This window comes from Octopus sinensis, linkage group LG1, assembly GCF_006345805.1.
Source record: "Octopus sinensis linkage group LG1, ASM634580v1, whole genome shotgun sequence".
Taxonomy (NCBI): domain Eukaryota; kingdom Metazoa; phylum Mollusca; class Cephalopoda; order Octopoda; family Octopodidae; genus Octopus; species Octopus sinensis.
The window spans coordinates 16,555,174-16,578,631 of NC_042997.1; the positions used below are offsets into that span (position 1 = coordinate 16,555,174).

The 23,458-nt window shown below is 37.5% G+C and overlaps 1 protein-coding gene across 4 annotated transcripts in view; it reads left to right on the forward strand.

The window, feature by feature from the left end:
- LOC115208907 (protein Jumonji) overlaps window positions 1-23,458 on the forward strand; it is a 232,035-nt gene that overhangs the window by 110,857 nt on the left and 97,720 nt on the right. For all 4 annotated transcript variants that reach the window (XM_029777113.2, XM_036511178.1, XM_036511138.1 and 1 more), the window contains exon 2: window positions 21,064-21,342. In XM_029777113.2, coding sequence (XP_029632973.1) covers window positions 21,070-21,342 — 273 coding nt within the window. In that variant the 5' untranslated portion in view covers window positions 21,064-21,069. The remainder of the gene's footprint in view (window positions 1-21,063; window positions 21,343-23,458) is intronic.

The window sequence follows — 23,458 nt, forward strand, 5'->3', positions numbered from 1 at the left end:
GGTGAAATGCTTAGCGGTATTTCGTCTGCGTTACGTTGTGAGTTCAAATTCCGCCGAGGTCGACTTTGCCTTTCATCCTTTCAGGGTCGATAAATTAAGTACCAGTTACGCACTGGTGTCGATGTAATCAACTTAATACCTATGTCTGTCCTTGTTTGTCCCCTCTGTGTTTAGCCCCTTGTGGGTAATAAAGAAATAGGTATTCCATGTGATTAACTTCAGATTTTTATAATCACCCACTTCTCTTATATATATGCAGACTGTGTGTGTGTGCATGTGTAAGTATATATTTTCTTTTCTTGATTGGAGCTTTACAGTTTATTTTTGCAGTGGTAAAACTTGCTCAGTAATAAGTTTGTAAAGAAAAATAGAAAGAAGAAAATAAAAATGAAAACAAAACAACTTTGTATAAACACATATTAAAAAAAAAACATTAAAAGAAGGCCTTGCAGATTTTTCATGTACCAGATATGATCCTCTAGTATATGAATTATGTGTGGTTTGGCATTCTTTCCTCAAGAATCCAAATTCAACTATACTTTGTTCTAGGCAGGTTGGTATATACCCTGTCATTCTAATAATAATGAGCACAAAGGTGAAAATGTATTGTAGGCACAGGATTCAAGGCTCCACATCAGTTATCCCTAGATATCTTCTTTCTCTTGTATTTTTCTTACCATATTAACATCAGCTTGGTAGCTGATTTCTAAAACAGAGCATATTCAATTTTGTAGCTCCAAACAGTAATATTTGGTTTGTTGTATTTTAATCTGGTGGCTGCTCTTATTCTTAGGTTCCATTAATATTCTTTTGATACATTACTCTCAATGTGATAGTCTTTATAAGTTATTTTTCCCTTTCTTTTGCTCTGGTCACCATATGCCCTATGAAGAGGTAGTATTTCAGAGACATTCTCTTACAGTTGACAGTGATATGGCAAATGTCTTCAGTTTTGGTTTTGCATAGTTTACATTTGCTATTAAGATTTCTGTTTTTATCTTTTGTGTAGAAGACACTGGGTGAGGAATTCTGTCTTTTAGATTTAACGTGGATTTAACCCTTTAGTGTTCAGATTATTCTGTCAAATGTAATGTTTGTTTATTTAAAATGGTTTGAATTAATCCTGCATTATCTTGTAGTTTAGAGAATTCAGTGATGTGATTTTTTAGTTTTAGAATGACATGGTAGGGCTGAGGTGAGAGGCGAGATCTGGTCAGTTTCAATATAAAACAGGTTAAATATTTTGGCCAGATATGGCCGGTTTGAATGCTAAAGGGTTAAATTGAGATGCTATAAACTTATTGGTACATCATGTGTTTTTCATTTCAAGTACCCATGAACAACTTTCTCAGTGAGCTGGTTTATTTGTTTGGTTTTTGTTGTTGTGTTCAGTAGGATTTACCAAGATTCCTCGGAGAGAAATCAGTCTTAGATTTTATTTCATTTCTTCTTAAGTTCAATTTTGTTATTGGTCAACTTGAAGCTATAGCAGAAGACACATGCTCAGAGTGTTTGTTGAACATTGGGATGAAACTCAGATCCCAAAAGTTATTAACTTGTTCATCACATGCTTCTGTAACTACTTCACATGGTTTCTGTAACAACTTTTGAAAAATCCTATTAACTCCTTAGAACAAATATAGTTCTTGTTTAGCTGAAGGTCAACTTGGATCCAGTAGACAATAATAAAATGTGCTCCAATTGTAATCATCCTGTCTTTTTAGAAGTGCATTGGATGACATGTGCCATTTCCTTAAGAAATTGTGTGAGATTTGACAATATTTGGCTGGTATTTCTAGCAAGAGGAGCAACTGCATTGAAGCTCCCTTATTGGCTCGAAATGAATATAGTTTATAATACTGGTACAAATTTTGTTTTGACTTGTTTTTGACCTGATTTTAATAAAGCTGAAAGGATGAAAGTTTAGTCTCCCTACAAAAAGAATCTAGATTCAAAGAAAATGAGAAAATGATTATACAAGTGTTTTAGTAAATATTGCAGAAAGACAGAAGGTGAGGATGGGTTAGTTATCAAACGAATTACATTTGGACACAAAACACTAATTTTGATGGTTGAAATGTCACTATTTAACATATGATTAGTTGAGTAAACAGTTTTACTTTTAACCTTTTGAGATATTTCTTGAAAAAAAAATTTTTTTTACTCGTATTCGTTAGAATATAGTAAAGTAACCCCTCACATCCAACCTGTTCAATTAAGGCCTATTGAAGATGGTATCTTTATATGTGATTCAGAAGAAATATCCTGCATAGCCCTATGTCAGTTCCATCAAAGCTGACATGAGATATACAAGTTGTAGATTGAATGACTTGTTATGATTAACAGATTTCCAAATATACCTCTACTTAATTAAGGATCATATTGTATACCCTCACCTGCAGTGATGTGTATTCCCTCTACTCAGTCACTTGATATTCTGTGACAAACACAGACACTCACTCTCACAGAGAGAGAGAGAGAGAGAGAGAGAGGCTTCTTTCAGTTTCTCTTTACTAAATCCACTCACAAACTTTGGTCAGCCCGAGGCTATAGTAGAAGATACTTGCCCAAAATGCCATACAGTGGGACTGAACCCATAACCATGTGGTTGGGAAGCAAGCTACTTACTACACAGCTACTCCTACATCTGGTTATATAACTTTACCAGGATAAAAACTGCTAGTTCTTCACACACCTATACGAACATGTTAGTATGCATGTATGAGTTATGACAGTGAAGGATATGTGAAAGCATGAGACAAGCGTACTTTGCTAGATTCATAATGCTGGAACCCATAAACAATGGAGGACAAGTGTGCATAAAGGTATCAGCTGTTGTGTACAGAAGAAAGGATTGCACTGGTATGAATATGTGATGTATAGCTTGCTTACCAACCACATGGTTCCAGGTTCAGTCCCACTGCATGGCACCTTGGGCAAGTGTCTTCTACTATAGCCTCGGGCCAACCAAAGCCTTGTGAGTGGATTTGGTAGACGGAAACTGAAAGAAGCCCATCGTATATATGTATATGTATGTATATAGGTAAGTGTGCGTATATGTTTGTGTGTCTGTGTTTGTTCCCCCCAACATTGCTTGACAACCGATGCTGGTGTGTTTACATCCCCATAACTTAGCGGTTCGGCAAAAGAGACCAATAGAATAAGTACTAGGCTTACAAAGAATAAGTCCTGGGGTCGATCTGCTTGACTAAAGGCGGTGCTCCAGCATGGCCACAGTCAAATGACTGAAACAAGTAAAAAGAGTAAAAAAAAAAGAAGAGTAATGGAAGCAACTAGAGTGACAAGATGTGGAAAGATTAGTGGGTTGGAATGCTTAAGTAGAAGAAGCACAAGACCAGCTAGCTTCAAGGAAAAGAGGCCCTTATGAGAGCAATAGAAAAAGTCAGTGTGAGGAGATGATATGCTTCAGTCGCTGACATGCTCCAGCCTCTAACATGTCTGAGCCTGCTGGCAAGCTAAAACATGTCAAGAGGTGGGAACATGTTTAATAATGATTGAATGCCACTGGTCCTTCAAGGTTTTAAGTGCAGTTCACTTTGTTCTAAGTTGTCTTCTGGTCTGATGATAACTCCCTCCTACCTGTTTCCAAGACCCTATAAGAGCCCTGTCCTTCCTCCTCTAATTTCTTTAAAACAGATAGAGAGAATGAGAGAGAGAGAAAGAGAAAAATCCCACATAAAATAAAATGATAAAAACAGCTGTTGATTGAAGCACATGTTTCACCAATTGTGTTATTTGACTAGTTTGTGTATTTAAAACTTTTACATCAGTAATAACAATGGCATCTATACAATAGCAACAATACTAACAATTGAGTAGTGAGTCACTTCAAAAGTCCTGTGTATATACATTTTCAGCTCTTTACAGTATTGATCTAGTTGGTGGGACAGTTATGAGTGACTCTAATCTGTTGCTTACTTTTAAGTTATAGCATAAAACTGAACTTAGTGACATCCTGCCTCTTATAACTATCATTGTCATTGTTATTATCACCACTGCTGCCAACATGACTGTATTTTTTCATTCTCCACAAAGATTTCAATAAATATGTATGCAGTTTTTTGATTAATGAAATAGTACAATAAATATATGTGGGGATGAGTTGGAAGAAGAGGGCCATGACATCAACGGTCAAAGGACTGACCTGAAGAGGAATCCTGAAAAGGGAAGTGTGGTGAAGACAGGACGGGGTTGGCCTCTTTTCGTCCTTCACTGGCCGTTGCAGGCTTTTGCAGCTGCCAACACCACTGCCTTCCGCCCGGTGTTTTGTGTCAACACGTGGGCTTGAACGATGAGCTCGCTCAGCACCATTTTGTTGCCACCTGGTAACTGTTGTAGTTGCACTGACATGTCATCGGGAAAGCCATTCACAAAGGCCAGTTGTGCTACTTTCTCAAGTCACCTCACCGGTGAGACCAGATAACACAACCAGCCTCCATACCTCCGCAGCGTATTTGTTGGCCTGTTCCACTCTCCATCTGATCTTTCCCAGCTTAGCAAAAGCGGCATACTCTCCATCTGTGTAAGCCTCTTTCAAGTGCTGTCCAATCTTCGCTGCATTCAGTTGTTCTTTATGCATTTCGAGGTACAGTGCCAGTGCACACCCCTCCAAATACAGCACCATGAGGCTCACTACATTTTCAATGCCTTGTAGCCTGGCACAACTTTGACCTTTCAAATCCAGGCTACAGTATCACCTTCACCATAGACCCTTCACCATAAGACCTTTCAGGCAGTGCCCTAGCTTGACGTCAGCCAAATGATTGAAACAGGTAAAAGATAAAAGATTGTATTCTGACATCAATACCTGTGACAACACTGGTGCCAAATTATATCAGCCCAAGGTAGTAACCTTTTCATTAGGATAAACCTTAGTGAGTTGTATACATGGAGCAACTGCTAGTCTTCCTCAGAAAATCTGGCTCAGACCTGTACATACATGTCTAGTGTCGTGATCAACCTTAAGTGGTAGAGGCCCCCATAACGTTGCTAATGAATGTCGTATTTACATTGTTTATCAATGTAACAATTTCTTGTATTTTCTCCACTTACATAGACAAAACGTTTCAAACTTATCACATGTTTTACAAGAAACAATTATTAATTTCAGAGTAAGATGGGTGTTCTTGACACTTGGCTCATGGTTCAAGGAGATGTTGATTCATTTCTATGATATCCCTTTCTAGAATCTATTCTAAAAGCTGAAAGAAAGGAAGATTTCCTCTGTAGAGAATGTTATCAAAAATAAGAACACCACTTGAAATGACTTTTTATTGCAATAGTTTATTAATTTGTTTATTTATTTGATTTTAAGTATATATACATATGTATGTACATATGTACATATGTACACATGTATGTATGTATGTATGCATATATGTATGTATGTATATACATATGTATGTGTTATGTATGTATGGTTGTATGGTTGTATGTATGCATGTACACATATATCATCATCATCGTTTTATATATATACATATATATATATATACACACACACACATATATATATGAGAAATAAATGAAACATTTTGACTTTCATGGTAACTAGCTAGCCTAGCCATTACTTTAAACAAGTTGTAATATATTTCTCAGACACCCTTGTTTGCAATTATTCCTTAAGCAAGATTATTTGCTCTACATTACCAAACTGGGAAATTAATATTAGTCTTACTTTCAAGTTAACTATTGCATACTTACTTCCTCAACACCCTTCTCTCCTCTCCTCCTCTCATATCTATCTATCTGTCCGTCCGTCTGTCCGTCCATCCGTCCATCCATCCATCCATCCATCCACCCACCCACCCACCCACCCACTCATTTACTAGTTTTAGTCATTGGACTGAAGCCATGCTGGGGCATCACTTTCAAAGGTTTTAGTTGATCATATTAACCACAATACTTATTTCAATTGTTACTTTATTGATAACTATTTGTTGAACTACTAAGTTACCTGAAATAATGGGACACAACATAAAGAATACTGTTTTTTTAAAACTAGTGTAATATAAACACACATGTACACTTGCACATCCACACATTGCAACCTTCCACATAGTGTCTATCTGCCAAATTCCCCTCACAAGGTATTGGTCAACAAAAAGCAATAGAAAATATCAAAATAATGCTTAGTGATAAAAGTAGAGATATAAATATTGATAATGAAATCATCATCATCGTTTAGCGTCCGCTTTCCATGCTTGCATGGGTTGGACGGTTCAACTGGGGTCTGGGAAGCCAGAAGGCTGCACCAGGCCCAGTCTGATCTGGCAATGTTTCTACTGCTGGATGCCCTTCCTAATGCCAACCACTCCATGAGTGTAGTGGGTGCTTTTTACGTGCCAGGCGAGGCTGGCAAACGGCCACAATCGGATGGTGCTTTTTACGTGCCACCGGTGCGGAGGCCAGTCGGGGCGGCGCTGGCAACGGCCACGTTCGGATGGTTCTAAAATTAAAATAGCTAAATTATTTTTCTATGTATATCTTTCCATGATCTTCAAGGAACAGACATGGGTTCAGTGATTAGCTTTGGGTTTTAGCAATTAATCTGTAGAATAAAGCAGATGAGACAAATATTCCCTTGGATAGAATATTGTCTATATTGTGTGTTCCTCTTTTTAGAAAAGGGTACATCATGTCCCTGCATGTCATAACAGGCAACTAAAAGGATTATTGTCAGGACTTAAAACACTGCCTTAAAAAATCTCATCTCATCTATGCTGCTTTAGAAAAATAGATATTTAGTGATGATAATGGTGGTGGCAGTGGTGGTGAAGGCTATGGTGCTGCTAATGATAAAATGCTAGTCTGGTGCAAGTAATTTTTTTCAAACTTTGTCTATTTCACAAAAATAAGTTCAAGTGAAACAGAATTAAGCTTTCCATTTGTGTAATCATTGAAATGAACTTCCATGAACACATTGCTGGGGGTGTGTGGGTTCACAACCTTGCTTTCTTAATATTTTATTCTCACACATATTTTGCTTCTTAAGGGAACTGCTACGTGGTTGACTTGCTATAAATTTTCCTCAGGTTACATGAAAGCTGGGAGAAGAAAAAAGAAAACCAGAAAAGGATCAATAATTGATTATAATCTGCTTGATCAGGATTCATTTGGGACTAAACAGCAACAGTTACGTTCATCATTAGTAACTGAGGTTTTGTTCAGCTGTGGCCTGCTTTATCTTAGTCAACCCATACCATGTTGGTTATCAGCTGAACAACTTAGTGAAATCAATGGGTCCCACTCTCCAGGTACATTGTACCTCTGTATGATTCAGACAGGTACACTGTACTGCTGTCTGAATCATACTTGTACTCTAACATACAATAGTTTCTTTCTGGGAAATGCAGAGTGGCAGTTAGGACATATTTTATTTCTTCCATTATTCAAATCATTATTCTATGTTCTATAGATTCCAACTGTAGTTACAGCAGGTGTAGTTAAGGTGAATTCAGTCAGAGTACAATAGTTACTTTTAGTTTTCGTTTATCAATTGTAATAATGTGTGTCACAATGTAGTTATTTTGGACTAACGAGGTTATTGATGTTGTTGCTATTTTTGTGGACATGAACTTATTGTGTTTGTGGATGGACTGAGTGGAAGGGATAGTAATTTTGTTCAAGGGTATTATTCTCTTTCTCTTTGCATTAGTCATTAGTTCTTGTTGTCCCAGCATGTGTAAAACAAAATCAACCCTTGATTAATAGTTGTAAAACTAATCCAGCACCTAGTGTATATGATCGGTTGAAAATTACTACCTTGTACATATATCACTTAGGAATATATGTGTGTGTGTACACACACACACACACACAGAGTGGGGGAGGGAGGTTAAAAATCCTAAATGTAGCTTACGTTTTTTGTAATTAATGGCCAAATAAAGTTAAATGTCCTCTCCAAGTAGACAAGGCAACACCTGTTGTAGGTTTCACAGACAGTCTGATAGTTTATTTACTTGGTCACTTTGATTCTCAGTTCAATGTTTAAACACATATTTTCTTTATTCTTATTTTCAGCTATTTCCCCATGTTTGTGTAGGTGACATTGCTTATTTGTTGAAACAATTATTTTTACAGCTGGATGCCCTTCATAGTGCTAAATACTCAATTGTGAAGTAGGAATGGTGTCTGGTTTTTACTTTTTTCTATTCATTATTTGTTTTGAAGACAGCAGTTGCGTTTGTTGAGGCAGAATTTTCTGCTGAATTGGATTTTTCTTACTTATACAATCGTACGTCGGTTCGTTGATTGGTTTGTTGTTATTCTTGTTAAATTCCAGGCCAGTACTGATTCAGCAGATTTGTCATCAAAAGCATTCCAGTCCTAACTATCTCATCTTTTTCTCTATCATCGTCGTTGTCGTCGTCATTGTCATCATCATCATCATCACCACCACTTAGTGTCTGGTTCCCATGCTGGCATGGATTAGATTTGACTGGAACCGGTAAACTGGAGAGCTGTACCAGGTTCCAGTTTGATTTTGGCATGGTTCCTACATCTGGATGCCTTTCCTAATACCAACCACTCCAAGAGTGTAGTGGGGGCCTTTTACATGTCACCATCTCGAGTGCCTTTTCTGTATCAATATCACAGGTGCCTTTTGTGTCACCAGCACTTGTATTTTGGCACAGCCATGTGGTTAATGAGTTTGCTTCACAACTACATAGTTTCATGTCTATTACCCCTGTGTGGCACTGCGGGCAGATATATCCTGCTACAGCCTATGACTGACCAATGCCTTGTGAGAGGAATTTGTACTTTGAAACTATGAAGCCTGTTGTGTTTGTGTGTGTGTGTCCATGTGCACATGTGTTTTTGTTTTCTTTTGTCTTGACATTGTTAGCATGCTGTGAAAACATGTAGCTGTTTGCATGTTTGCGTAAGTAATATCACCCTGTAAATGGCACCTCAAATTACATTTGCAGCTGCCAAATCATGTCCATCTTTTGTAAAGCCCAAGAGAAATATTACCTTACTTGGAAACAAATGACCAAAAGGACATCTAGCTGTATAAAAATTGTCTCAACTAAGGTGTGTTTAACCCATGCCAGTGTGGCAAAGTGGGTATTAAGTAATGGTTCTGAGATGAAGATCTCTAAGAAAGTATTGTCCAATGAATGAGTCTTTCCTACTGGTAGTAGAATTTGGTCAATATTTCTAGCAGGTCGAGTGACTTGATCTGGTTGCTTTGGGATTTAAGATTTAGAACAGGTACTACTAGTATCGAAAAAGCACATGAATGTATAAAATAAGTAGTTGTTATAGTGTAAATTTTTGCCAATGCTATTCAATGGAATTTCAATTTTAGTTTTTTTTTTTTGTGTTATTTTACAATCACTAAATAATATGTTAACAATCCATGGTATGAAATACTTTTTCTTATCACATACTTGAATATGAATGTGTGTGCCTGAGTGCACGTGCACACACAAACACAAACACACACACACACACACACACACACACGTCATTTGTACATTTGATGATATTTAGAACATTAATGTGAAACTTTGTTCTTGTAGATTATCATCTTAAGCATGTGTTGACTTCATATTTTTCTATCGCACAACTGTTGCTTTATTTATTTACTAATTTATATATTCTGTTGCTTATTGACATCTGTGACGATTACGATCTCTCTCTCTCTCTCTCTCTCTCACATACACACACACACACACACACAGAACTTTTGATGACTTCTTTTGCAACTTGCCATTTGGGATTAAGTGTCTACACCTGTTCTAATAGCTTAATTTAAAAACAATACAAAAAACTCTCCAGTATGTTAATGTTAAGATCAACTAGTTGAATCACTTAACTGCCACCACCAATGCCACTACTGCTACTACTACTACTATCATCATCATCACTACTACAACTACTACCTACTTTTATTTTTGTCTTAATTGCTATGATAAGTAGAGTCTACTTCATAAAACAAAATAAAAATGAATGATAAAATATATTCCTAAGTACAGTAATAATAGTTTTCTGTGTCTCAAACACGGCATGAATTCTATGAAATTAAGTATATGGAATTATATATACCATTTAACGTCCATTTTCCATGCTGGCATGGGTTGGACAGTTTGACTGGGGACTGGCAAGCCAGGAGGCCACACCAGGCTCCAATCTGATCTGGCAGTTTCTACAGCTTGATGCCCTTCCTAATGCCAACCACTCCGACAGTGTAGTGGGTGATTTTTATGTGCCACCAGCACGGGAGCTGGTCAGGCGGCACTGGCATCGGTCACGTTCAGATGGTGCTTTTTACATGTCACTGGCATGGGGAGCCAGTCAGGCAGCTCTGGCAGTGACCCACGCATGACTGAATTGTGATTTGATTTGATTTTGATTTACTTGACTCAATAGGTCTCCTCAAGCACAGAATGTCACCCGACAATTCAAAGGTACTTTTAAATGGTTATGGGACACTGGTGTAGACTACGGCTGTGTTCTCACTTTCCTTGCTGGGTCTTCTCAAGCACAGCATATCTCCAGAGGTCTCGGTCTTTCATCATTGCCTCTGTGAGGCCCAACATTTGAAGGTCATGCTTCACCATCTCATCCCATATCTTTCTGGGTCTCCCCCATCTACGGGTTCCTTCCACTGTTAGGGAGTGACACTTTTTCACACAGCTCTCCTCATCCATACGTAGCACATGACCATACCAACGCAATCGTCTCTCTTGCACACCACATCTGATGCTTCTTATGTCCAACATTTCTCTCAAGGTGCTGACACTCTGCCGTGTGTGCACACTGACATTACACATCCAGTGGATCATACTAGCTTCATTTCTTTCGAGCCTATGCATGTCTTCAGCAGTCACAGCCCATGTTTCACTGCCATGTAGCATGGCTGTTCGTACACATGCCCTAAGCTTTTTATTCTGTTTATTGTCTCTTGAGTAAGTGGAGCAGGAACACACATGGAAACGAAAGTGCTGTAGAAGAGGTCAAATATGTGTGACAAAAGATTTCCGGACAATGGACATAAAACAAATTAGACCAGTAATAAATGAGTGAAGAAACAAACAATATATATATATATAATATATATATATATATATATATATATATATTATATATATATATATATATATATAGTGCATGTGTTCATTTGGCCCACATGACAAAAAAATAAATAAAATAATCATCCTGAAATACAACAATATATATCTATATCTATTTTCAGGATTAAATAAAAAGACAATAAATGGAAAATGTGACATATCTATATATATGATTTTAAAAAATGTGTAGTAAATAAACAAAAGAACATATACTAAATACACAAGTGGACAGAAAATACAGAAGGTCATCAATTCTTTCAGTTATTGGCCAAAGGGTCAAACACAATTTCAGCCATTATCGATAATATTGCTTAGACTCTGGAGGCACTGACAAGAAACTTATTGGGAATGGGACTAAAACATAACAAAATGAGACAGGCTTGAGACAAGACTGTTAGTAGATGGACAAGGGACAAAGCAATAAACAGAATAAAGGCTTAGGGCCACACGATGACAATGATAATACATATACAACAAAAAGTCCTGGGGCTGCAAGACAAGACAAGACAATGGTGGGTAACGTGAAAGAGAAATTAAAGCTGTCCTAAAGGACTATAGACACACGGGAGGGGTAGAGTGAGGATGTCTGATATATACATATTTATATATTATGGTTTGTTTTTATGTATAATTATTTTTTAGGGAAAAGTTGAAAGTGACTTTGAAGTTTTGGCTCATTTATCTTTGAGATAGTCTGACAATGACAAATGAGCCAAAAGTTCAAAATCACTGTCAACCGTTTTATTGTTTTAAACCAATGGTTCCCAAAGTGGGTGGTATTGCCCCACTAGGGGTAACGATTCATTTAAAAAGTGGGGCAATAATGGGGTAACGATACATGTAAAAACAACAAAATAATGGGTTTGTTAGGTTAAGTTTTATTTGTTAAATAATGTTCCTTTGAATTTGCTTCAGAAAGAGGTCTATGTTTGTGATGGTTAGTTGGGATCGGAGTGCTAGGAATGTGGCCTGGATGTCAAGGGGACAGCAGCCCCAAAAAGTTTGGGAAACACTGTTTTAAACACACACACACACATTATGTGTGCGTTTTGTTTCAAAAAATATTTTTGCTGTTGAGTGAATATTTTTAGTATTATTCTTTGAGTTCTTAACAGTATGTCATACAAAAAAACCCAGTTTCTGACTCATTTTATACATGTACATCATGTCTGTTTGCCATGTTGAAGGATGTTGACACACACACACATGCACTCTGTAAAGTAGTTAGCATTAGGAAGGGCATCCAAGCATACAAACCATGTCAAAGTAGACATTAGAACTTGGCCCAGTCTTCTGACGTGTCAGCTCCTATCAAACCAGTCAGCCCATACCAGCATAGAAAACAAATGATAATGATTATACATACATATGTACATATATACATATATATATATATATATATATTATATATATATATATATATATATATAACAGGCTTTTAGTTTCTATTACTAAATCCACACACAATTCTTTGGTCAGCTTGGGGCTGTTGTAGAAGATACTTGCCCAAGGTGCCACCCAGTGAGTCTGAATCCAGAACCTTGTGGTTGGGAGGCAAACTTCTTACCACTCAATTATACTTACACCTATAACAGCCATGTCTGTGCCTACATAATATATATATACATAGACTTACCCATCAATTTTAGTGTGTGAGGGTTCAACTGGTCAATAGGAAACTTAGTTCTGATGTCAGTATCTCTTGAGAGAGACTAATACATGATGGAAACTGAAAGAAGCCTGTCGTGTGTGTGTATATATATATATGCATGTGTGTGTGTGTGTGTGTGTGTTTGTCCACCACTACTACCATCTGGTAGCCAGTGTTGGTGTGTTTATGTCCCTCATAACTTAGCAGTTCAGCAAAATGGACTGATAGATTAACTACCATGGTTAAAAAATAAGTACCAGGATCAATTTGTTTGACTAAAATTACAAGTGGAATAGTAAAATGTTATGATAAAACTACCTTGAATTAAGACTACTCACCCAGATGATTTGGTGTATTTTGGAGAAACTGAACAATTATTTGCAGGTTTTATTATGGATAAAGATATGTTTTGATGAGAACTAAGGGGTTCCTCATTGTCAGTGTTCTTGATATATCATCTTTTAGCTGAAGTTGCTAGAAGAGTGACTCAAGAAAGAGCCTAGTGTTTTGTGTCAAAAGGTTTCAAAATGCATCATAAATATTTACTTGAAACTATTTGTGTTCTGAATTCGAATCCTACTGAAGTGGATATGTGTTTGTGTGTGTATAATTTGAGAGCTGCTATTTCTTGTGTTTGAGTTACCACATAAAGGCTTCATAATTTGCTTGTTTTATGTGAATAAGAAAATAGTGGTGGGAAGGAGGAACGCTAACCATGTTCGAATAATTAAGTTTATTGATTTTTAACTAATTACATGCAACGCCACAAATTTGTAGTGAAGGAAAAGACAATGAAATTGGCCCCTGGAATGATGGGAGGCAAAATTGATCTCAGTAAGGTTTCATTTTATTTATTGCTAATGCCTGAATCTGAATTTGAAACCTGTTAAAAAAATATTTCACACTCTATCCCTTTCTATTTTTCATCTTCATCTCCTTATCTTTCAATTAAGTAGTTCAGATAAGTGGTTTGAAACAAATTTATACTTTAATTTGTGTAAGTGTATGTGTTTATTTTAAATTTCTGAGTCATAACTTCTCTGGTTATTCTAATGTATTTTGGTTATTTGATGATGTTGACACCTCTCACTTGCCTTCATTATATTCTGGCGTAACAGCTCCTCTGCCCACACTTACGAAAAGAAATTCTTTGTTTTATTTATTATATAAAAGTTAGATGACCTGGGAAAAATTATAGTATGTTGCTACCAGGATATGGTCTTAAATCCAAATACTCAACATTTGGCAATGTGCTAGCGCTAATAATCTATCTATCTATCCGCTCAGTCGAAGTCGACTCTCGGTTACTCGTTGGATCAGTGTCCTCCAGTCAGTTCTATCCTGGGCCGCTTCTTTCAGATTGGCTATGTCCATTCCGGTATCACTCTTGATGGTGTCAAGCCAGCGGGTTCTTGTTCGGCCTCTTCCTCTCTTGCCACTGACCATTCCGAGCATGATGTCCTTCTCCAGGGACTTTCTCCGCATAATATGACCAAAATATGCCAATCTATGCTTGGTGATCCTAGCTTCTAGCGACATTTTTGGCCTGATCTGCTTAAGAACTTCTCCATTGGTGAGCCACGCTGTCCATGGAATCCGTAAAAGTCTTCTCCAACACCAAAGCTCGAATGCATTAATTCTCTTCTGGTCATCTTTCTTTAGTGTCCAGGTCTCACATCCATATGTTGCTATTGGGAGGACAATTGCATTCACCAATCTGCATTTGGTAAAAGCACTAATAATAATGGTTGTATATGTTGTTGTTTAGTCTTAAGTCAGGTCTGTTTGAGCAGAGCCTTAAACAAAGACATTCATGACAGGACCATACTGTTTATTTTCTCTTCTTTTTTTTTTATATTTTGGACCATATTGTCCAGTGTGTGTTTTTAAAGATGGTAAGGTGCAGTTTTGCAGGTTTGACTGCAACTTCTAGAACTAGGTGCAGGTGTGGCTGGTGTGGTAAGAAGTTTGTTTCCCAACCATATTTGGTTGATAGAAATAAAATGAAGCCTGTTGTGTCATCATCATCATCGTCATCGTTTAACGTCCGTTTTCCATGCTAGCATGGGTTGGACGGTTCGACTGGGGTCTAGGAAGCCAGGAGGCTGCACCAGGCTCCAGTCTGATCTGGCAGTGTTTCCACTGCTGGATGCCCTTCCTAATGCCAACCACTCCATGAGTGTAGTGGGTGCTTTTCACGTGCCAGGGGAGGCTGGCAACGGCCTGGCACGGAAGCCAGTCAAGACGGCGCTGGCATTGGCCACGTTTGGATGGTGCAACTACAATTTCCATTTGATTTTTCTTTTGATGTTGATGTACTTGACTCAATACGTCTCCTCAAGCACAGCAGGTCGCCCTACGATCCACAGACATGCAGTCTCCTCTCTTTGCCTTTTCTAAGGCCACCACCATAATGTTCCCTGGAGTTGATTGGGCTCTTGCCATTCAGTTTCTTGTCACCTCTACCTTCACTCCTACTTGTCACTCTTCATCTCGTTACTCTTGGTATATTCAGCTTAGATGCGCCACACTAATCATTATGCCTGATCCTTTCTTCCCAGAATGTCAATGCCACTTCCCTCAAATTCTCTATCTTTTCTGCAGCTATTGATTTATAAAGGTTTGACGTCACCAAAAGCATTAATCTCACCAGTTTGGAGATTTCGCTACTATTTCTAGCAGATCGTGGGACCACATAGAAGATCCTTTATTAGCTGACCTAGATTCTTCTAAAATGGTTCCTCCATCAGATTGTTTGTTCCTTCTCGAGCCATGCCTGGCTCATAAGGGCCGGTTTACGTATACGTACCCCACCTGGACGGGACGCTGGTCCGTCGCAGGTGAGCTGCAAGAGGAAAGAGTGGGAGAAAGTTGTGGCGAAAGAGTCAGCAGAAGTTCGCCATTACCTTCTGCCGGAGCCACGTGGAGCTTAGGTGTTTCTCTCATAAACACACAAATCGCCCGGTCTGAGATTCGAACCCGCGATCCCTCGCCCGCAAGTCCGCTGGTCTAACCACTAGACCTTGTGCCTCCACCCTCCATTAGATTAGACTGTTCGTATTTTAACTATTCAGTCACCTACCTACTCATCGACTTATAATTCATGTTGCTGAGTGTTCCATAAACATGTGTTCCCTTAATATGATACTCAGGCAGAATCAGCGTAATATTGGGTTACAAGGCCGATCCGTTGTTATAGACGCCCGACGGGTTTCCGCACATTTTCCGTCAGCCCAGTTTCAATCATGCTGTTTGTGACTATAGTAGTGCGAACTATACACTATGAACAGCTGTTATTCAGACAAACACCACCAGAAAGGTAAACAATATCTATTCTCATACAAATTCGCATCTCAGGTTTATTTACTTTATAGATCGAACTACTTAGTAGTTAGTGTATGGTTAAATCACATCTGTTATCAGTTTTATATTTACTTTATACACCACGCACGGATGAGTAGGAATAGGCCTAACATGCCTTCAACAGAGTTCACTCTATTGCAGACATTAGGACTAGATCCCTGGGTCTGGCTGGGTTTCGTTCCCATTAATCCCAGTAGAATGGAAGCCTCTGCAAAAGGATTGTGGTCACTGTTCTTTCCGTGACTAAAACGCGCGCGCGCACACATGCACGCACGCATACACAACACACACACACACACACACACACAACGCACACACACACACGCACACACACACACACACACCACACACACACACAGAGTTTCTCTAGGATTTTCCCGAGTCGTATAATGTAGACGGGTCAGAAATATGCCTATTTTCCTAAAGGACCTACTTGTAAAAATCAGTATGTTTTCATAGATTGTTATTAATTTAAATTTCTTTCCCTGGATGAAATAAAATTGTTTTAACTGTGAATCGGATGCCGATAATTTACCACTTGTTCTTCGACACTCACCGTTTCTATTTCTTTAGATTTAGTGAAAAAAAAAATCTATTTAAGCTACCAAAAAGGTAAAGAACAAAAAAAAAAAAATGGAAATGTTGAGTTCTTGTATTTATGTCCTCACTCCCAAGATGTACACACCATTTGCCATAAGTGAAGTAAATTGACTTCGAAAGGAATCGAAACCAAATATCTCTCAACCGGTCGTTTATAGTATTTTCTATACGAGGTGATATGAACAAGGGAGGCAAATCGGGATTTCTAACACGTAGATTGTCTCAACTTGGTTGTTTTATTGCAGTGAATGGATTAAGAACTGAATTTTATTACCATTATTTCCTTTAACAAAAAAAAAAAAAAAAACAAAACAAAAAAAACTAACAAATAATAACTAAACAACGAAACGATCGCTATAACTTTGTATTTTGCAACAGTTCAGTTAGTTTTTCCTTCTTAATTATTTTGGAAAGCCAATACAAAAAGAAACAACAAAAAGCACCAAATGCTAAACAAATGAAATCAATATTTAAAAAAATATTTTCTTTATCACAATATTATCATCATATATATATAAACCGCAGAAATACTTTTTCAATGTTTTTCTTCTCAATAAAATAAGTTCTAATTTTTTACAACTTAAAAATGTTTCCTGAAGTCATGGGAGCTGTGCTGTTTTCGGACATATTTACAAAGTAAGAAAACAGCACAGCTCCCATGACTTCAGGAAACATTTTTTCACGCTGAGAGTTGCTGAAGCATGGAACAAACTGCCGGCATCAGTTGTTAGTTGTCGAAGCACTGCATCCTTCAAAACTTCCATGCTTTCTGAGATTCTCCAACACTACACCTGATTTTCTCCCCTCCATACACACACAAGCATGTATCTGACTCATACATTGTTCGCTTTCCAGACATTTCTACATTACTGCATGTACTTTATATGCACTTTCTGACAAGTTGTGGTGCACCTGAGCACTGTATGCAATTAATTTCATTATATCATTATTAAACGTTCAGAAAAATGACTAGTCTGGGGATAAGTAACACCCTGTTACCCATTGTTCTATGGGGATCTTTGAAGATTTCATGTTATAGTCAGTCATATAAAAAGAATGATACCAGAGTGTCATTATCGGCATCTCCGCCCCCTCTCCATAGATAGATTGAAGGGTAAACACAGGACACTAACAAACCTCAGACAATTCTAAAGTTTTCAGGATTGCTGGACCAAAAAGAAAAAAAAGAAAAAAGAAGTCTGCTACCAAGACAAATGGTACTGTACCAAACTAAATCGAGTACTCTGATTCTGAATCTGAACTCAGAATTGCTGTAGCACGTCACGATTTGTTATGTGCATAGTTATATATTAATACTATATTAATATTAGGAATAGTTAATACAATGGTACATAGTATATTTATGTTTGGGGGAATATTCACTTTATTTTTTATATTCTAAGCTCAGAAATGTTTGAGACACTTGCTCTTGTGCTTATGCATTGTGCTGGTCTTCTGTCGTAAGAACCAGCAGTAGTCACTCATGTGTGGATTGAACCAGCCTTGATACCTCATTTCCATTCTCAGATATATCCTGGTGGAACCTCTCTCCATGCACTTCACTAATGGCACTAAGATTCATTGGAAAAAAAATTGAGATGAGAATGCAAGAAGTGCATTTTAAGAGACATTTGGCATCCCATTCTTTCATACGCTGTTAACATGTTGTTCATTAAATCAGCATAGTTTTCAGATCTATGATTTCCAAAAAAATTCTGTACAACTAACACATATGAATCCCATGCCATCAGCTCAACTGGATTCAGTTTACCTCTCTGAATTTACTATCAGACATCAATTCTCTGATCTTAGGTCCAATGAAAACGCCTGCTTTTAGTTTTTTGTGTCACTTTTCTCTGCACCAAATTTTACCTTTAGGTACTGGAAGCCACAACCATTGTGTGTCATTGCTTTTACAAAGTTTTTAATGAGGCCAAGTTTGATGTGAAGGGGTGGAAGGAAGATCTTTTGCGGGTCTACCAGTGGCATATGCTGCACATTGTACCGACCAACTATGCACTCATCTCTTTTTGGCCAGTCTTTTACAATGTAATAATTGCTGTTGTTGCGGCTGTTCTAAACACACAAGAAGCACATATTTTTGGTATATCCCAGCTGCAGTCCCAGGAGGAGGGAAATCACCTTTAAATCATCACAAATATTCCACTTATGAACTGAGTAATTAACTCCTTTCAGAATGAGTTCCATTGACTCATAAGTTTCTTCCATAACGACAATATGACCCAGAGGAATGGAAGGTTTTTCGACACAGCTTTGAGGCTAACCTTGAATCTATAAACAATTTCCATTCATTAACCACATGCACATATCCTAGTTTTTGCATGCGTGCCAGCTTAGTCTGTGAGTAAATAATTCAATTCTTCAAACTAACATCAAAACTTTTAGGTGCTGGTATGTGATACTGTGGGTTTTGGGTTCAGTCCCACTGTGTAGCACTTTGAGCAAGTGTCTCTACTACAACCCCAGGCTGACCAAAGCTTTGTGGGTGAATTTGGTAGATGGAAACTATGTGGAAGCTCATCATGTATGTATGCATATATACATACATGCGTGTGTGTATTTGTCCACCACCACTACTTGACAACCAGCATTGGTTTGTTTACATTCTCCATAATCCATAGTGATTCAACAAAAGAGACTGCAAGAATAAGTACCAGCCTTAAAAATAAGTTCTGAGACTGATTTGTTTGGCTAAACTCTTTAAAGTGGTGCCCCAGTATGACCATTGTCCTATGACTGGAACATGTAAGAAGTGAAAAAATCTATTGCTAATTTATTCAATGTGTGCCCTGTTTATTATGACAATAATGCTGTTTTTCAGAAAGATTTGCTTGCTATTTTTAGCAGATCAAGCAATTATATAGAAGCAGTGTTCTACAACCAGTATTCCACAGCATACTGGTGTGCCATGATACAATGCTGGGTGTGCCACTGCATAACCTGAATATAATTTTTCTCTCTATACTTTTAGTTATATTTTTAGTTCAGGTGTTCCACTGAAAATTTAAAAGAATATAAGTGTACCACAAGTGAAAAAAAGTTGCAGAGCACTAATATAGAGCAGCAGTAGTGATACCCGATTAGCACCAGGCCCAATTCGCAAGCGCACAGCAAACTATGGAAAGTGTTGTGAAAGATTACAAAAGAAAAAGTTTCTTTTTTACATATACAATAGGCGCAAGTATGGCTTGTGGTTAAGAAGTTTGCTTCCTAATTATGCAGTTTCAGAGTCGAATTCAGTGCTACTGAATAGCACCTTGGGCCAACCAAAGCCTTGTACTTACAAAGCTTTGGTTGGCCTAAGGTGATGACAACTGAAAGAAGTCCGTCATATATGATTTGTTTTGATTCTGTGTTTGTGGTTAGTGTTTGTCTGGTATTTAAGAATGCTAGGAGTGCTACTTACTGTGCTAGTATCAGACAGTGTGAATAAGTGCTCAACACCCGCATTGGTAGATAAGTATTCTTTATTTGTGGATTAAGAGACACAAACAAACACTTGCACACCCACATGTGGGTGTGTTTATGTGCATGTGTATGTTTGTGTCTTTTAATGTCGATATTACTTGGTTGTTGTAAATGAATGTTTATTCATTTCCAATTTTCTGTGAAAACATATGTGGCTATAAGGGAAATATTACCATACTTGTAAACAGGTAAGGATTGGTGACAGGAAGGGTCTATCTGGTTGTAGAATATCTGCCTCAGTAAACTCCATCTGACCCATGGATGATGATGGTGACAATTAGGCAACTTAAATTTCCATTTTAGTCTTAGGGATTAAAGCATTTTTAACAATGAGATTTCATCAGTGGGCAGTTTCATATTTGAACAAGGGTGAAATGTCAATTGTGGGTGAAGATTTTCTTATATACCACTGATATAGGAGGCTCCTGCCACTCAGGAATTTGAAACTTCCCACTATTATCTTTTATTGTTTGTGTATCTTTTTTTGTTCTTTTGGTGAGGTGAACTGACTCTTCTGTAGTACACAAGAGTTAAGATATAGACTCAAATCTGCTGTAGATTGTAGAAGCCAGGATAACTGCTTTGAGTAGTAATTGCTGTTATGACTCACTGTTTTTATAATAAAAATTTTTTTATATCAGATTTTTTTTAAAAGTTGTATTCTAGGAAATAAGAATGTCTTTGCAAAATTTATTTTAATTTACAGTTTCCTTTTTGTTTTTTAACTCATTTTTGTCTCTCAGTTTCTTTCTTTCTTTCTTTCTACTTTTAAAAAAAAAAATATTCCAGTCAGTTTTTGCTCACATTTATATATTACTTAAGTTTCAAATTTCAATTTTTTCTTTCTTTTTCCTCTAGGAAAGTATGATGACTGGCCGGAAAAAAGTTGCCTTATTACCCACTTCCAGGTGTGATGGTGTATTGCAGCCACAGCAGCAGCATCATCATAATCATCACCATCACCACCATCATCATCACCATCACCACCATCATCACCAGCAACAACAACTACAACAGCAGCTACCACAGCAGCACAAAAAAATTGTCATGACTCGGAAGAATCTTGTTGCATCCAAACAGTCTTCTATGGATTCTTCCCTCCTTCGGCCAAAGAGGAATATTCAAGTAAAAAATTTGGTGAGCTTTATTTGTGAATAATTTTTCTAGACATTTAAAACATACACACTCACATTTTTTTTGTTTGATTCTTGAAATTTTCATTTCTTACATAAGCATGACGCCTAAGGTTATTTTTTCTTTTAATGAAAGGGGATTAGGGAAATTAGGATACACATAGTTTCCTCCAAGAGCATTAGTGGTACATTCCCAATTACAAATGGAAACCAGATTAAAGATTTAGCTTACCAAGAGTTTGTTACTATTCTACAGGTTCAATATTAGTTTCAAAGTTTTCCCAGAGAAGGAGTTTAGTCGATTAAATCCTTCCCAGTGCCCAACTGGTACTTCTTTTATTGACCCCGAAAGGAGAAAGGCAAGGTAACCTCAGCAGAATTTGAACTCAGAATATAAAAACAGATGAAATGCTGCTAAGAATTTCGCTTGGTTTGCTAATGATTCTGCCACCTCACTGCTTTCTACAAGTTTAATATTAAGAATATTAAATTATAATGTGTTATTTCGTTTTTGGATTATAAGGCACAAAAAGAAAATGACTCTCCCCAGACACAATAGAATATATCATCATCATCGTTTAACGTCCGTTCTCCATGCTAGCATGGGTTGAACGGTTCGACCGGGGATCTGGGAAGCCAGAAGGCTGCACCAGACTCCAGTCTTATCTGGCAATGTTTCTACAGAATATAATGTGTTAATTTTTAAAAATAAGGTTCAAATTGCTATTATTCCTTTCTAATTGTATTTTATTTCTGTAATCTCCTAAACCGAATACTGTATGCTCTATTTTGATCCCAATTTCTTTGTGAGATTTTAATATACGTGACTGGTGTGTCATTTAGTGAAAGTGTTCAATGTTATAATAAATTATCTAAAATTATCTATAATTATGAGATATTTTATTAAGGTTATGAATTGGTAGATTTTGTATTTTGAAAAATTTCTTGAAAGTTATGGCTCTTTGCTTAGGTAGCATGCGTGTGCGTGTGTGTGTGTGTGTGTGTGTGTGTGTGTGTGTGTGTGTGTGTAGGTTTCAGATTTTGGCACAAGGCCAGCAATTTTAGGTAAGTTGATAACATTGACCCCAGTGCTCAACTGGTGATTATTTTGTTGACCCTGAAAGGATGAAAGACAAAGTCAACCTCAGTGAATTTGGACCCGGAATGTAAAGATGAACAAAATACTGCTAAGTATTCTGCCAGCTTGCTGCCTTATATGGGCTACAGATTAGATGTGTGGCTGGTGCAAGGTCCTAGCCAGATAGAAGATGGTTGATAAGTTCATAAAAGCTGAGAGATAGACTAAGAGCAAAGCTGCTAGAACAGAAGTTAGTCATTGGTATACTTAGGTGATGGAGAAGCAACATTAGGATCAGAAGCATGAGGTATTCTGGATTGTAAGACCATGATAGAGAAAATCAGGTTGGGAATGATAGCAGTCAGTGCATATGTCCTTGCCTTATCATTTTATAAAAAGAAGAAAAATCCTATTATGAGAAGTTGCAATAGAGATGGGGAGAGAGAGAGAGAAGAAAGAGAGAGAGGGAGAGAGAGAAATGGAGAGAAGGTAGGGAGAGAGAGCATTTCCCATGTAAACTCAACAGGAAGACTAGATTATGGTTTGACAGCAGTTTACTTCATTGGGTAATTAAAGATATGAAGGCAGGGAGGGTAGCTGGATTGCTGGGTGTAGTTACTGAGATACTGAAAATATTAAGCATGGAGAGATATGTGCTGGTCATGCTCATAGCCAAATGGTGTGGCAGTATCTTCATTGACTGTGACAAGGATAAAGGAGAGGCTCTAATAAGAGCAAGTTATAGAGGTATCAAGTTGATGTCTAGGTTGTCACAGCATAACTAATTAGAATGAGAATTAGTCTGGATAAAATGCAGTTTGGCTTGGTGCTGGGAAGAGGTACCTCTAATATTCTCTTGCTCGTAAAACAACTGGAGGAGTTTTTAATGAGGCATATGCTGCTGTATCTAGCACTAATTGACTTATAAGGTCTTTGGAAAGGTTTCGTGTTCTTAATCTGATGGTCACTAATCTATATTTAGGTATATGGCAATATGAACTAATGGGGGCCTCATGGAGGCAAAGTGGCTGAGTTCCTTTCA